The sequence below is a fragment of the Marmota flaviventris genome, chromosome 7 (assembly GCF_047511675.1).
Source record: "Marmota flaviventris isolate mMarFla1 chromosome 7, mMarFla1.hap1, whole genome shotgun sequence".
In the NCBI taxonomy this organism is placed as follows: Eukaryota; Metazoa; Chordata; class Mammalia; order Rodentia; family Sciuridae; genus Marmota; species Marmota flaviventris.
Window position 1 is genome coordinate 40227590 of NC_092504.1, and position 14566 is coordinate 40242155.

A 14566-nucleotide genomic window follows, 5' to 3' on the forward strand; every position below is an offset into this window, starting at 1 on the left:
CAAGCGCGTTACCGCTTGAGCCACATCCCCATCCCCAAGTATTGCACATTTTTAAAAATAAAAACACTTCTTTCCTTTTACAGATACATGCAAATAATAAAAAAAAAAAAATACAAATGAAAGATTATTTGCACTTTGGTTAAAAATAAACCAGTTTAATGAGGGAGGAGGTGTGTGGAAGGAGAGAAGATCAACATGGGCCAAAGTGTTAGCAATCACTGATCCTGAATATGTGGGATTTATTAAGCTATTCTACCTTCATATTCATTTGAATTTTACCAGAATAGAAGGTATAAAGGGACAGAGGAAGGGAGAGAAAATGAAAAAAGGGGATGGGAGGATCTCAAGATAAATAATTATGTGCAGAAAATGTTTGGGCAGGATATATTTTTAAATGTGCAAGTGGGGCTAATATGTCAGAATTTTTAGAAAATTCTTACAAATTTATCATCTCTGCATGGGAAGATTACTAGTAATTTTTAGTCTCCATTTGCTTAGCTATGGTTTCTAATTGTTTCCACAATGAAATCAGAACACTGATTCAAACACCATTAAAAAGAACATTAGAAAGATTGCCAAAAACAAAAGGCTTCTCTACTTACACAGATGTAAGTTGATGTTTAAATCCACATTTCTTAACCATTTTGGGGAGGTCACAACTTGCAAAGGACTACATGTTTGTGTCCTCTCTAGATGGATATTGAAATCCTAACCCCTAAAGGGATGGTATCTGGAAGTGGGGTCTTTGGGTCATAAGGGTGTGATGGGATTGGTGTCATTATAAAAAAGAGACACGAGAACTGGCTTCCTCTCTCTCTACTATGTGGGGGCATGGCAAGAAAGCAGCCATCTCCAAGCCAGGAAGAGAGCCCTCAGTAGAACCAGACCACGCCAGCGCCCTGATCTCAGATTTCCAGACTCCAGAACTGTGAGAAACTAATTTTCTTTGCTTAAGTCACCCATTATAGCATTGTGTCACAGCAGCCTGACCAGACTAAGGGGCCATTAGCAGATCTGTTGAAAAGCACCTGTCTCCCGTCCCACAAAATGCACAATCATACACATTTTTTTTTAGATACTATCAAGAAACTCTGAGACCCTAATGAAACCATAGACTTTCTATGTTGTGAGTAGTTGTAACAAATAGCTGACATTTATTGCATGGATATTACGGGCCAACATGGTTCTAAGTGCTTTATTAGGACTGATTCATCTAATTCTCCCAGCAACCTATGAAACAGGCGCTCGCTCACGCTCTCTCTCTCTCTCTCACTCTCTCTCTCTCTCACTCTCACACACACTCACACACATAATCACCAATTTAGAGATAAGGAGACAGAAAAGAGGAATAATTTGCACTACCTTGTGCCAGAGCCAGTATACAAACCCAGGCAGCCTGAATCCAGAGCTGGACTCTAAAATATCAATACATGAGGACACTCACAAAGATTAAATATAATAAGCAAATACGCCATTCTGTATCATGCTCTGGAGAACATGTTTTCAAATTCAATCAGCATTAAGTACCTCTCATGTGCCAGACCCTTCCAAACACATAAGCTCACCCAAACCTCGAAACAGCTCTGTGAGTGACTCGCCTTATCCACTCAGCTCTCTGTGGTAGAAATTTTCTATTTTGGAAAAATAGGAGTCAATCTTTTGACTTCAAGTCCACTGAACCACAGCTGACTCACTTTAAGTTGGGGCAACGATCTGTTCCAAATCACACATGACCGAAATTTTTTAAGATAAATGGTTATGATCCAATTCAGTCATGTAATTTTTAGACCCTAAAAGTGTCCATGGCGCAAAGCAATCCAGCATTTCAAAAGATCTGCCTCATCACTGCATTAGCCAGCTGAGACATCTTGGATGGATTCATGCTTCTCAAAGTTTGCACTTCAGTTTCATATTCATGAATAAGCTCCTCCAAATATGCTGAAGGGAACTGCTAGTTCTATAGCAGTATGCTGCACTCATGCACAGTACTGCCCACCTAAATGTGCATAGGCAGGTTTCATGAGAGCGCCCCAATACTTACAGTTTCACAGTTTAAGCATCGGGTTTCATTGGTGAGCGTTCCCTGAAAAATCTCATGGACCCAGGTGAGTTCTGGTTTATTATTCTCTGAAGGTTCATTCATGTTGCCATTTTTTAATTTCCCATTTTGTTTTTCCTGTTTCTTTTCTTCCTGCAGGATGTCCGCAATAGTGTTTAGCAAATAATTTAAAAATTCGTGAGCATCCTGCTGCATGTAGTTATCAAAGAGATCTGGAAAAGAGAAGGTCATTATTTCTATCTCTGGTTCTTAAAAGGCAAACAGAGATGCATAGTTTCACATGCCACACTTCCATTTTTATATTGAAAGGGTGGACAGTATGGAATACAAATAGATTCATCTCTATCACGTGGCTTCAATGGGTAAGTTTCTAAAGTTTTGTTCATTTCTATTTTCTGCCGCCATAAAGAACCAATTTCCTCTGTCTCCCTATAGTCATGTATGTAAAAAGTGAGCAGAATTTTTATTTGTTCTAGAGAAAAACATAAATTGCCTGGCAATATATCTGATAAAATACCAATTATCAACATGATGTGATCGCAATGACCAATTATTCACTGGGTAATTTCTTCAGGGCCCTGGAGCCTTTTCCCAAAAAGCATATTAAACCCTGGACCAGCCAGGAAGCAGCTTAAATATAATACACAAGGGAGATGAGGAATATGTGTGAGCACATTATCTGATACTATTCTAAAACCAAATTACAAATGACTCCAGAAGCCTCCTGCTGCTCCCTGTTATCAGGACCATTCACTGGGAGACGAATGCAGCTGTGAAACTCCACTATTAATCATGTTCACCACTGGACTGGGAGTGCTTGCTTCCTTCTCTCCCTGAGTGACTTGTATTCTAGTACATAGAAACCACAACAGCTTCAAAAGACAGCAATCAAATTAAATAAGACTTTGTAAAGTAAACATCTGGTTAACCGTGCAAGCCTGTTGGAGGAAAGCAAAATCTAGAATAAACACAAGTTGCCCTGACAAATAATTCCCTGGTCAGAAATATTATCAGTGCAAAATATCCCCCACAAAAGAGAAGACAGAAAAATCAGGTGATGGCAGCACATTCTTATCATATAGATATCGACTTTAATTGTCTTAGGCAAATAAAAATGAGGTATTATCTTCAAAACGGCAGAGACTCTGATTAGGAAATATGCACTTACTTTACCACTTATGACAAGTTTAGAAAATAGTACTATTTTATTCAGTTATTACATGAGCCTATTTAATCTGATGACTGTCCCACTCAGAAGGCTGCCATGGACCATTTTCCTTTTACAAAGATCCCACTCAGAATAGAGTAAAAAAAAATTTATTCTATCATGAGATGGATCTAAGTTCTTAAGCATATTGTCAAACCAATTTTGTGTTATATATAATGGATAGAGAGGAAGAAATAACTTTTCTTAAAAAATGACACTTGAATAGTTGACCATACTTATTTTCCCTTTAGAAACCAAGTTGGCTTTTCATTGTAAAGATGCACAGAACTTTCAGCGTCCCTTATTCTAGAGCTTTAAATCCAGTATGCGCCACCTTGACTCACCATTCTCTTTCCTCAGCCTTGAAATGAACTTCTTTGGTGGGATGACGCCGACCTTCTTCTTCTGCGTGGCAATGCTGTGGAAGAGGTCTGCCAGGCACGTCAGCAGGTTTTCCTTCTTTTTTTGCTGGGCCTTGTATGCCAACACATTCTCACGGAACGGCCGGCAGAAATACAAGGCTTGAAGCACGGAGTTACAGTAGCATGTGTTTCCAAACTGCCAAAGGACAAGAGGGGTGGTTCAAGTCATTGTCTGAGGAAAGCCAGCTCTGGAACAGGAGGAGAGAAGGAGAAGGCCAGGATCCATGAACCTGCCCAGCTCACCACATGAAAAAATTGGTTAGCTAAACACCAGTGACTACCTGATCAAGAGGGAAAGGAATGAAAGGACCTTATCTGTGATTTGCTTTTCATGGTTTCAGTTACTTATAATCAATCACAGACCAAAAATATTAAGTGGAAAATTACCGAAATAAAGGACATGTCAGTTTTCAATGGTGATCCATTCAGGATCATGTGATGAAACCTCATACCGTCCTGTGCCATCCTGCCAAGACCATGAATCATCTCTCTGCCCAGTGTATCCATGCTGTATATGCTACCAGTCCATACATCATTTAGTAGCCATCTCAGTTATCAGATTAACTGTCACAGTACCACAGTGTTTGTGTTCAAGTTACCCTTATTTTACTTAATAATGGCTCCAAAGCCATTTTTTAAAAAAAAGCAATGATACCGATGGTTTTATTACAATATATTATTTAACTGTTCTATTTTATTAGGATATTATTATTGTTGTTAACTTTGTGTAATAAACTGAACTTTATCGCAAGTATATATGTATAGAAAAAAACATAGTACATATCCAGTACTATCCATGGTTTCCGGCATCTACTGGGGGTCCTGGAACATAATCCCCACAGAGAAGGGGAGACACACAATTCTGGTGCTTCTCTAACCCATAAAAATCTCTAAAATAATAATAAGCACTCTGCCTATGCTTAGATAGAGAGTCTAATGAAACCTTCTGGTGCTTAGAAAAAGAGAAGAAAAAAATCTACATAATATGCAGACCAATAAAAGCAGCTGGCCAGATAAAAGTTGCCACATTTACAACACATCAAAACTCTCATGACAAGGAAACTAAACCCAAATTAAAAAGAAATGAAGGAACTAGGAACCACCTGCCCCAGCTGAATCAGCCTGAAATGAAGGGGGGCTCTTTCTCCTCTTTCAAGAGTCCAGTACCCCTGCCCGTTGCCTCAGACCACAATGCCTCACTTCAGAGCAAAGGAGGCAAAAAAAAAAAAGTCTCTTTAAGCCAATCTCCCAGCTTCCCACCTCTTACCTTCTAAATTACCCTCCCTCATTTCTTCTAAGGAGGCAGTTGTCCCAGTACAGTATCACCCAAGTCCCGGTCTCCTATAACCAGATTAGGGCCCACACAGTAATATGTTAATACCTCTTGAAATCATGGACACTGAGCTTATGCGTACAGAGGAGACAGTCATTATCTCACTCGGTTCCCAGTGACTAAGTCCGACTCCGTGGGAGGGCACGGCTGAGACCATCACTTCAGAATTGCTCCTATACAGTGAAATAAGCAGGAAGAAAGACCCTAAGGAAGTAACAAGATTAACAGCCCAGATTGCAAACTGCAGTGGAGGACTCACTAGGGCACAGACACCTTCTCGGAACTGGCTCTGGGCTCAGGTCCTCTGCCTGAGGTGGAACACAGGCTCCGCCACACCTTCATGACATCTCCATGGGAGCTGAGATAGAACGTTCCCTATTTTTACATATTTTAATCTGCTTTACCACAATTATGTAACAGAAGATGAACCTTTTACAGAGACGCTGGAACCATCATAAATTACCACTTGAGGGATCATAAATGAAGAAAGTAACAAGTACAGAGGACACAACTCTTCCACAAACTAGAAAGGGGCCTTAATTCTTTTTTTCCTTCATAGTCGCATTTGTATTTTCCTTAGCCAAGGCAGAGTTCCCATGACTTCAATAATCATCTTCACAGAGCTAAGCAGAGGCCCGGGCACAATGGCTAAAAAAATTGTAGTAAAATTAGAAGTCAGTATTTCACCTACACATGCCCTATATTCTAGTGCTTTATTAATCCTTCCACCTTCTCTTCTTTCCTCTCTATTCAGTGTTTCACTTTTACCCAGACATTCTTTAATGCTTGGCCCTGATCCAGTGAACAACTCCTAGAAAAGAAAAGGGGCAAAACTTTGCCAAGTGTCCACAATGTGCCTCGGTCTCATCTCAGGGTCTTATACTGATCCATCCTTTTCCCAAGTGGGTATAAACTATGATCTCCATTTTACAGATGGGAAAATGCAGGTTCAGATCACACAGCCAGGGAACAGCACAGGCAGGATTCCAACACAGGTCTACACTGCACTGGAACCACTGTTCTTTCCATTATATCCTAGGCTGTATTTACTTGCAGAGAATATTTCCAGCTTACCCTAATACTGACCAGACCTGGGCATTGGCAGTCTAGGCACAGAGCAGTTGTTCCAGGAAACCATGTGTTTATGAGTTAACACTTGATGTCACTTCAAACTTCCATCACAGAGAGAAAGGACCGGGTGAGGAAGGAAACTCACAAGGGGTGGGTAGCTCAGGAGGGGTGGGTGACCTGCCCTGCTCCTTGATTATCGTCAACCTACTTAGTAAGCAGAGCCTGGAAGTCCAGCTAGATACAAGGGGCTACTGCAGAGTGCAAAGGTTGAGGCCAAGCAATTCTGAGCAACATGTGCTGGTTCTTCCCCACAGCTGTCCCTGTTCCTGGCACGCTACCAGGTTATATTATGAGCCAGTCACTACTGATGAGCCGGTGACAGTGTCAGAACTCTGGCTATACTGATATATACAGAAACAAAGCCTGCCTGGAGAGCTCACCCCATGATAAAGGAGGACATGCAAAAGCAGATTTGGCTACAAAGGCTAATGAAATCACCATGAGATTATGTGTGCAAAGGAAATCCCTCAAAGCACAGGGAAGGGGGGATGTGAATCTGACCCAATATTGTCGTAATTAAATCCTTTTTTTCTGGGACAATTCATTTAAAACTTTCAAAAAATAGATTAAAATGCCCCCCCATTTCCAACATGTGCCACTTCTATGAACTAATGCACATTGACAATTATTTAAAAATTGGTAATGATGAAGATGGCAGCAGAGGTTGCATCAAATACTCTAAAACGTTTGATAAAAATAGTACATTTTAAATACTTACATTGACCAATCCGAAGTAGTGTTCATTGATTGGAAACTGCTCTGGACCAATGTCTTTTTCCAGAGCAGAGGCATTGGTGCCCTAAAAGAAAAAAAAAAATAACAAAAGCTCTGTTGCATGTAAAATAGACAAGAAAACAAGAGGATACTTGAGCCGCCTACTACAGAGACAAGCATCTCCCCTGGTCAACAGGTGTCTGGGTATGTTCGCACTGAAAGGCAAGGTGTCAGAAGAAGTCGGTAGATTTGGTAGTGATGCCAGCTCTATCTTCTTCATCCACGCAGCCCTGTTCTTTGTGGTTTCCATCATCCTCCCTCAGGAAACGAAGTGTGAGATAGGCAAATGAGCAAACTATCACTAAGAACTTCTGAATAAAACATCATCATTCTAGACAGCTGCAGAGGCTTTAAAAAAACATGGCACAGAGAAATATATTACCACTTTCAAAGTCAATTTCTTCATTTGACAAGGATTTACTGTGCACCCACTGAGCCAGACCCTGGTCTCCGTCTAGACGTTGATAAGAGAGTGGTGAACAAAAGGGACGCGTTGCCTGATTTCATGGAGTGCCCACTTTAGTAGATGAAGACGGCCTGAGACACAAAGCAAGCAGGTTGGACAGTTTACTAGGAGTGCGGTGCACTGGAGGAGAACACTGGCAAGTGAAATAGGGAAGAAAGTAGGAAGCAGGGGTGGGGATGACAGGAAGCAGTGGTGAAGGAGAGGCACACGGCAGCAGGGGGTGGATAGCTGCACCTCTAAGAAGAGAGGTCAGGGAAGGCCTTACCTAGAAGGTAATGCATCCAAAGAATATTGTGAGTAATGGAAAATACACTTTGACACCTAACAGTTCTCAGATGCATCAAATTGGGAAGCCACGAGACACTCCAGCATGGGAATAAACAGCTACCAGTTACTCCTAGCATGTGCCAGGGACTGTGCTATTCACCCTTACAGTTATCCAACAGATCACATTTAACAGACAAGGAACTTAAAGCTCAGGAGAGCTGACGAATCTGTCCCAAGTCCACGGTCAATAAGTGGTAAAGCCACAGGATAAAACCAGGAGTCAGACTCGGAAGTCCCTGACCTTAAACAAATGCTGCACAGAGTGATCCTGCCTGTTAAAACATCGACTGAGCCCCACTAAGGGACAGTCACTGGCAATGGATAATCATTACTCCCCCAGGCCTGAATGAGTCTGCTGGGATTAGGAAGTGACTAGGTTCACTCCAATAAGGTAAGTGCAGGGGCCCCTCATTATCTGCAGAGGACTGGTCCCAGGACCCCTACACAGATGCTTGGGTCCCTTATGTAAAATGATGTAGTATATACAATCCACACACATCCTCCTGTATACTTTAAACCATCTCCACTTATGATATCTAATACACCGTAAATACCATGTAGACAGTTGCTACACTGTATTGCTTAGAGAATAACAGCAAAGAAAAAGGACTGTACATGTCCAGTACAGGTGAAGTTTTCTTTTGGTATTGTTGACTCGTGGCTGACTGAATCCATGCATGAAGAGCCCATGGATGTGAAGGGCTGGATGGATTGAGGAATGGTTTGGATCAAACTCCATTTTTTCTTCCTTAACTCTGTAGCCTTCTCACATTCTCAGGCTATCACTTAAGACTTAACTCACAGAAATTTTGGGATATAGACAGATTGGTAAAAAGACATGTTTTTTGTTGTGGTGGTGGTTGTTTGACACTAGTGATGGAACTCAGGGCGCTTAACCACTGAGCCACACCCCCCGCCCTTTTTATTTTTTATTTTGAGACAGGGTCTCGCTAAGTTGCTTAGGGCCTTGCTAAGTTGCTGAGGCTGGCTTTGAACTTGTGATCTGCCTGCGTCAGCCTCCAGAGTTGTTGGGATTACAGGCCTGCACTATGGCGCCCAGCTAAAAAGCCATGTTTTATTATCAATTTAAAATCTGCTGCTACTACTTAGTCCTAACTCAAAATTAGCACCTCTCACAGGAAGAAATGGCCAAAATGGAGGCTGAGACCTAGTGAAGATGGCCACTAGTCACCAAGAAAACATTAAATGCAAAAAAAAAAAAAGAAGAAGAAAAAAAAAAAGAAAATAGCAGCAGAAATGGCAAACTGCATCCCCCCACCCTAATATCCTGTTTCCACTTGGTTTCTAGGTCCTTAATACTGCCCCACCAATCTAAGTTCCTTCACCCATCATCTGAGACTGAGTGAGGTATGAGTTCAATGTTCATTTGTGGGTAAGGTAGTTTCAATATTTTTTATTTTATTTTATTTTATTTTTTATTTTTTTATTTTATTTTTTTTTTTTTTGTGTGTGTGTGTGTGTGAGAGAGAGAGAGAGAGAGAGAGAGAGAGAGAGACCGAGACCAATGTAACTCTACTTACAAGGCTAAATTTTTGAAATAACATATCAAATTATGGCAGGATTTTATGGTGCAGACAAAAAAATCACTAAAGTTTCAGTAAAGTTACCTTTCGATCATAATTCAATGTAAATAATGTGCATTAAATATGCCCATAGCCATTTTTCAAGAAAAATTAGAATATATGGCTTAGAGCCCAGGAGAAACGTCAGATACAAAAATATAGCACAAGGAGATAAATCTAATTAAATCTTTAGGAAAAAAAGCAATATATTCAAGTTAATGTATGATTTTTTTGCTAGCTATTAAGTCTTAGATTGCTTCTGCTCTTTTCTACCTATCTTGGTATTTTCCCATTTGTGAGGATGGTGACTCCTCCTAAGGGAAGAGTCCCAGGGGACAGCTCCTCTGGGATAGTATGCTGGAGCACCACCCACAGCACAACACAGCACAGCCCAGGAAGAAAGTGAATGACAGTTGAGTGAAGCCTGGTTCTTCCCTGAAGGCAATACTGCCTCACCATCCCGCAAGTCAAGCTCATGGACTCTCGCCTAACATGCAAGGGTGTGGAAAGGTGACGAGGATAAGCTGGCAGGGCATGACCCTTGATGCTGACTCCAGACCCCCACACCCTCCCCCTCTTGTCAAAACATCCCCTTTTTAGAGATGCATGCCTTCTTGTCCTTGTCTTGACTGTGGAAGACCACCCCCAACTCATGGAGACAGGTCCTAGATGGGTCTTCCAAAGACAAACCTTGGACCCGGCCACCATCCTGAAATCCTCATCTCTAGCCGCCACTGTCCACCTAAGCACAGCTCTGCACGCTGACTTTAAGTCCCATCACGGCCACATTTATACCTCACGGAACTTTCACTCCTCTACTTTCTTATTCAGCTTCTTCCTCTTTGGGTGATGATTTCAACTGCCCTTCTGAATCCCCCGTACCCTACCCTTTGGACACACCACCCAGCAGAAAACCAACCCAGTCTGAATCTAATCATCCGCCCCTCTAAACTGATCAGCCGCACCAGAGCGCATAGACCCCATGGTCCCCAGCGCGCCCCAGGCCCCACACTGCCTCCTGCACTCACTTTCCACTCCACAATGACAATTTCCAACTTTCCCCATGGTCCTCAGAACTTCAGCGTCCCCTTGACCCCTCTCATCAGAAAAAAAAAAAAGAAAGAAACAATATATTTTTTAACCAGCAGATAGGGACTCCCTTGAGACTCACCAACCCACATGCTCTCATTGACAGTGGCAATGACTCTCTTGCCCAAGGATCTCTCCTTTTCATTCAGGTCTATCTCATCAGAATTTAAACGTCCTTCATCATCTCCCACATCAATGCCTTTCGCAGTTACCACCCCATTCTCACTCCTCCTTCAGCACCCAACTTCTTTACACAACTGTCCCTTCTGAAGTACATGCAGATAAACCAGAGGATTGCTAAGATTTGTGAGTGGGGAGATGACGGGGGTGGGATGGGGATAAAGTCGTGTTGTGATGGGTCTTGGGAGAGTTCACCACTTTTACAGTATAGCCATGCATTGCTTAAACACGGGGACATGACCTCAGTAATACAGCATTTCACAAGTTCCTTGTGGGAATACCAGAGTGCACTCACCCAAGTCTAGATGGTACCACCTATTGCATACCTGGCCGTGTGGTATATACACATGGAATAGCCTATTGCTCCAAGGGCCATGATGAGCAAAACACCATCAGTGTCAATCAAGCACAAGAGAAAATGGTGCATTCAAGAGACATGGTAACAGGCTAAGGATGTGGCTCAGTGTAAGGAGTGCTTGCCTAGTATGCATGAGGCCCTGGGTCTGATTCCCAGCATGGAGGGTGGGGGGGAAACAGTAAACATGAAACATCTGAGGCTGCTGCCAATGCAACACAGCACACTGTTTAACAGTCAACTTCATTTTTTATATATAAATAGGAGTGCACTTTAAAATAATAAAAAATAATATAGTAAATACATAAACCAGTAATGTAGTTGTTTATTGTCAAATATTTTGTATATAACTGAACGTGCTATACAGTCATATGATTGGCAATAAGTTTGTTTCCATCTGCACCACCACAAACATGAGTGTGTGGCATGCCATCCCACTGTAACAACCACAACATCACCAAGCAGTAGGGATTTTCCAGCTCCACTACAATCTACTACCACTGTCATATCTGTAGCCCACTGTTGACCTAAACAATAGGTAGGACATGTAGTCAAGCAGGACATGGCTGAACAGATACAGGTAAAATAGTGGCCCCCCATAAATGATAAATACATTGCTTTCCATGACAAAGGAAAATTTAGATGGTATTAATGCGCTAATCATCCAGCCTTAAAAAGGTAGAATGCCCAAGACAATCCAGGTGGGCTCAGTGTGATCACAACTGCCCTTCAAGGTGGGAAGCCAAGCAGAACAGATCAGTGATATAAAGTGTGAGGGCTCAATTTGCCTTTGCAAGCTTTGGAGATGGAGGAAGGGCCAGAGACAAGGAAGGCAGACAGCTCCTAGAAGAGGTGAGAAAAACAGTCTCCACTAGAGCCTCCAGGGAGAATGCTGCCCTGCACCCCCTTTCTCTAGCCCAGTGAGATCCATTTTGGATTTCTGACCTCCAGAACTATAAGATAGTACATGTGTACTGTTTAAACCACTAAGATCAAGTAATTGGCTACAGTAGCATAGGGAATTAATATGGCAAGTTTGAGTTTTAAAATCTTCTGTAAGACTTGTCTCTATGTCCTCACCTTCAGATTTCCCTCCAAAGACCCCCTTCTCAATTCTACCCCCATTTCATCCCTGATGAGCTCCAAAGGTTGCAGATTCCAACAGGGCACTTTTATATGGCTGGCTCCACCCTAGGACAGTCTGAGGCCCTTTTTCCTTTTGTGTCTCTCTCTCCAGGGCCCAGGCAGTTACTACATACATGAATTCAAACAGCAACTGCACACCACCATTTCCAACTCTCTCTGCATCCTGAAAACTTCATGCTGAGCTCCAGAATGGACAAATACAGGCATTCCCATGTGCCCATAAGGCCTCAACATCCTTCTACCCAACCTGGATTTCTCCTCCTTCTGGTGTTTTCCCACCTAGTAAATGACAGCACTTTCTTCCTCTTGGCTCGTGCCAGAAACCACAGGATCACACTGGGCATAGCTTGCTGCACTCTACACCCCCATCATAGTGCCCAGTGGTTCAATCTACACCAGCTGGACCAAGCTGCCAGGTTCTCTCATCTGAATTACAACCCCTCCTACAAAGCCTCCAATCTCCACCTTACTCATCTCTAACCCCACTATCAAAACTGTGGCAAAAGTGCTCTTTTTAATTGCACATCTGCTTTGGAGTCCTCCAGCGACTTACACTGCAGTCACCAACCTCATCTTGCCACTCATTCTCTGGTATACTTAGGGGGATTTGTTTGTTTGTTCTTGTCCCCCACACCCACACTGGGAATTGAACTCAGGGATGCTCTACCACTGAGCTATATCTCCAGCTCTTTTTTTTAGTTCTTATTTTGAGATGGTGTCTCGCCAAGTTACTGGGGCTAGGCTTGAACTTGCCATCCTCCTGCCTCTGACTCCAATTTGCTGGGATCACAGGCATGAGCCATCACACCCCCCCCCGCCCGCCCCCATATCCACTATCGAGTCCAGTGGCTGCCTTTCAGTTCCTGGATACCTCTAGTTCCTTCCCACATATTACCTAAGTGCCCTTCCCCTGCCTGAATCCTACCATCCTGCAAAATCCTACCAATCTGGTTTGAAGACCAGCTCCTCAGGGAATTCTTCCCAGACCACCCCTACATTGTCAGTCCCTCTGATGCAAACAGAGCAATGATGCTTTCCTCAGACATCCACATCCCATCCCCAGGACCTAGGACAATCCTGCCTTATGTGGCAAGAGGGACTTTACAGATATGATTAAGGATCTTGAGATGGAAATGTTACCCTGGATTTTCCGGTTGGGCCCAGCATGAGCCCAAGTACCCTCGTAGGAAGAAGGCAGGAGGAGATGAGGAGTCAGTGAGAAGAGGTAACTGTGGAATCAGAGGTCAGACAGAGACTGAAGATGTTACACTGCTGGCCTCAGAGATGGAAGAAGAGGCCATGAGCCAAGGAATGCAAGCGGCCAGTAGAAACCGGAAAAGAGAAGGAAGCAGATTCTCCCTAGAGCCATCCTAGGAAGATGCATGACCCAGCCATGTCTGATTTTACAACTTCTGACCTCCAGAAATCTAAGATAACCAAGTTGTGTCTTTTTAAGCTACTAAGTTTATGTAATTAATAGAAAATTAATCATCTCCTCCCCAATCTCTACTCACTCTTCAAAGCATCCTATGTGACTACCTTACACATTCCAGTTGTTATTTGTATAATTATTAACATCTGCCCTGTCCTCTAAGCTATACCTCAAAAAAGCAAAAACCGTCTCTGACCTGCCCAATACTGCATTCCCAGCGGCAAGCACATAGTAGGCCCACAATAAGAGCAGATGAGCTGTTGGATGAACACACCGGTGGGGATGGTTGAGGCTAAGCAGCTACCATGAGCATGACAACTTGGACATAGGTGTGTGTGCTCTCCCTCTGCACCATTCCATGAGGCATCAGTGGTATGAATATGACTGATACTGACATTTGGAATCAAACTCTTACCTTACTTGCTAGTATTTTTCTTTGGTAAATTAAACCTTTTTACATTTTTAACATATTGAGAAGTTAAATGTGAATGTCTTCATGATAAGATGACTGGATGGGGAATGTCTCAAGAGATGATGATGGTGGTCAGTGCTTAAAGAGTAATTAGGCAGTATCCATTAGTTTTAACTGACCATGGCCACTTCCTTTCGAGCTCTCCCGCCATCTTGATGGCTGCTCTTGGTTGGGGGCGGGAAGATGGTGGCCGCAAAAAAGATGAAAAAGTCTCTGGAGTCAATCAACTCTCGGCTCCAGCTTGTTATGAAAAGTGGAAAGTATGTACTGGGGTACAAGCAAACTCTGAAGATGATCAGACAGGGCAAAGTGAAATTGGTCATCCTCGCCAACATCTGTCCAGCTTTGGGGTTATCTGACATAGAGTACTATGCCATGTTGGCCAAAACTAGTGTCCATCACTACAGTGGCAATAATATTGAATTGGGCACAGCATGTGGAAAATACTACAGAGTGTGCACACTATCTATCATTGATCCAGGTGATTCTGATATCATTAGAAGCATGCCAGAACAGACTGGTGAAAAGTAAAACATGTAAATTTTTTCTTTAATAAAACTTGGCAGAGCGTGTTTTAAAAACACTGCATT

The 14566-nt window shown here is 42.6% G+C and overlaps 1 protein-coding gene and 1 pseudogene across 4 annotated transcripts in view; one reads left to right on the forward strand and one right to left on the reverse strand.

Moving 5' to 3' along the window:
• The window catches only part of Usp46 (ubiquitin specific peptidase 46), a 70050-nt gene that overhangs the window by 36869 nt on the left and 18615 nt on the right, over positions 1–14566 (reverse strand). For 3 of the 4 annotated variants that reach the window (XM_027942590.3, XM_027942573.2, XM_071614277.1), the window contains exons 2-4: positions 6871–6951; positions 3611–3824; positions 2042–2271 (exon numbers count right to left, since the gene is read on the reverse strand). In XM_027942590.3, the coding sequence (XP_027798391.1) occupies positions 2042–2271; positions 3611–3824; positions 6871–6951 (525 nt within the window). The remainder of the gene's footprint in view (positions 1–2041; positions 2272–3610; positions 3825–6870; positions 6952–14566) is intronic. The other variant, XM_027942582.2, reaches the window with a different exon arrangement.
• LOC114098386 (large ribosomal subunit protein eL30 pseudogene) lies at positions 14160–14509 on the forward strand (annotated as a pseudogene).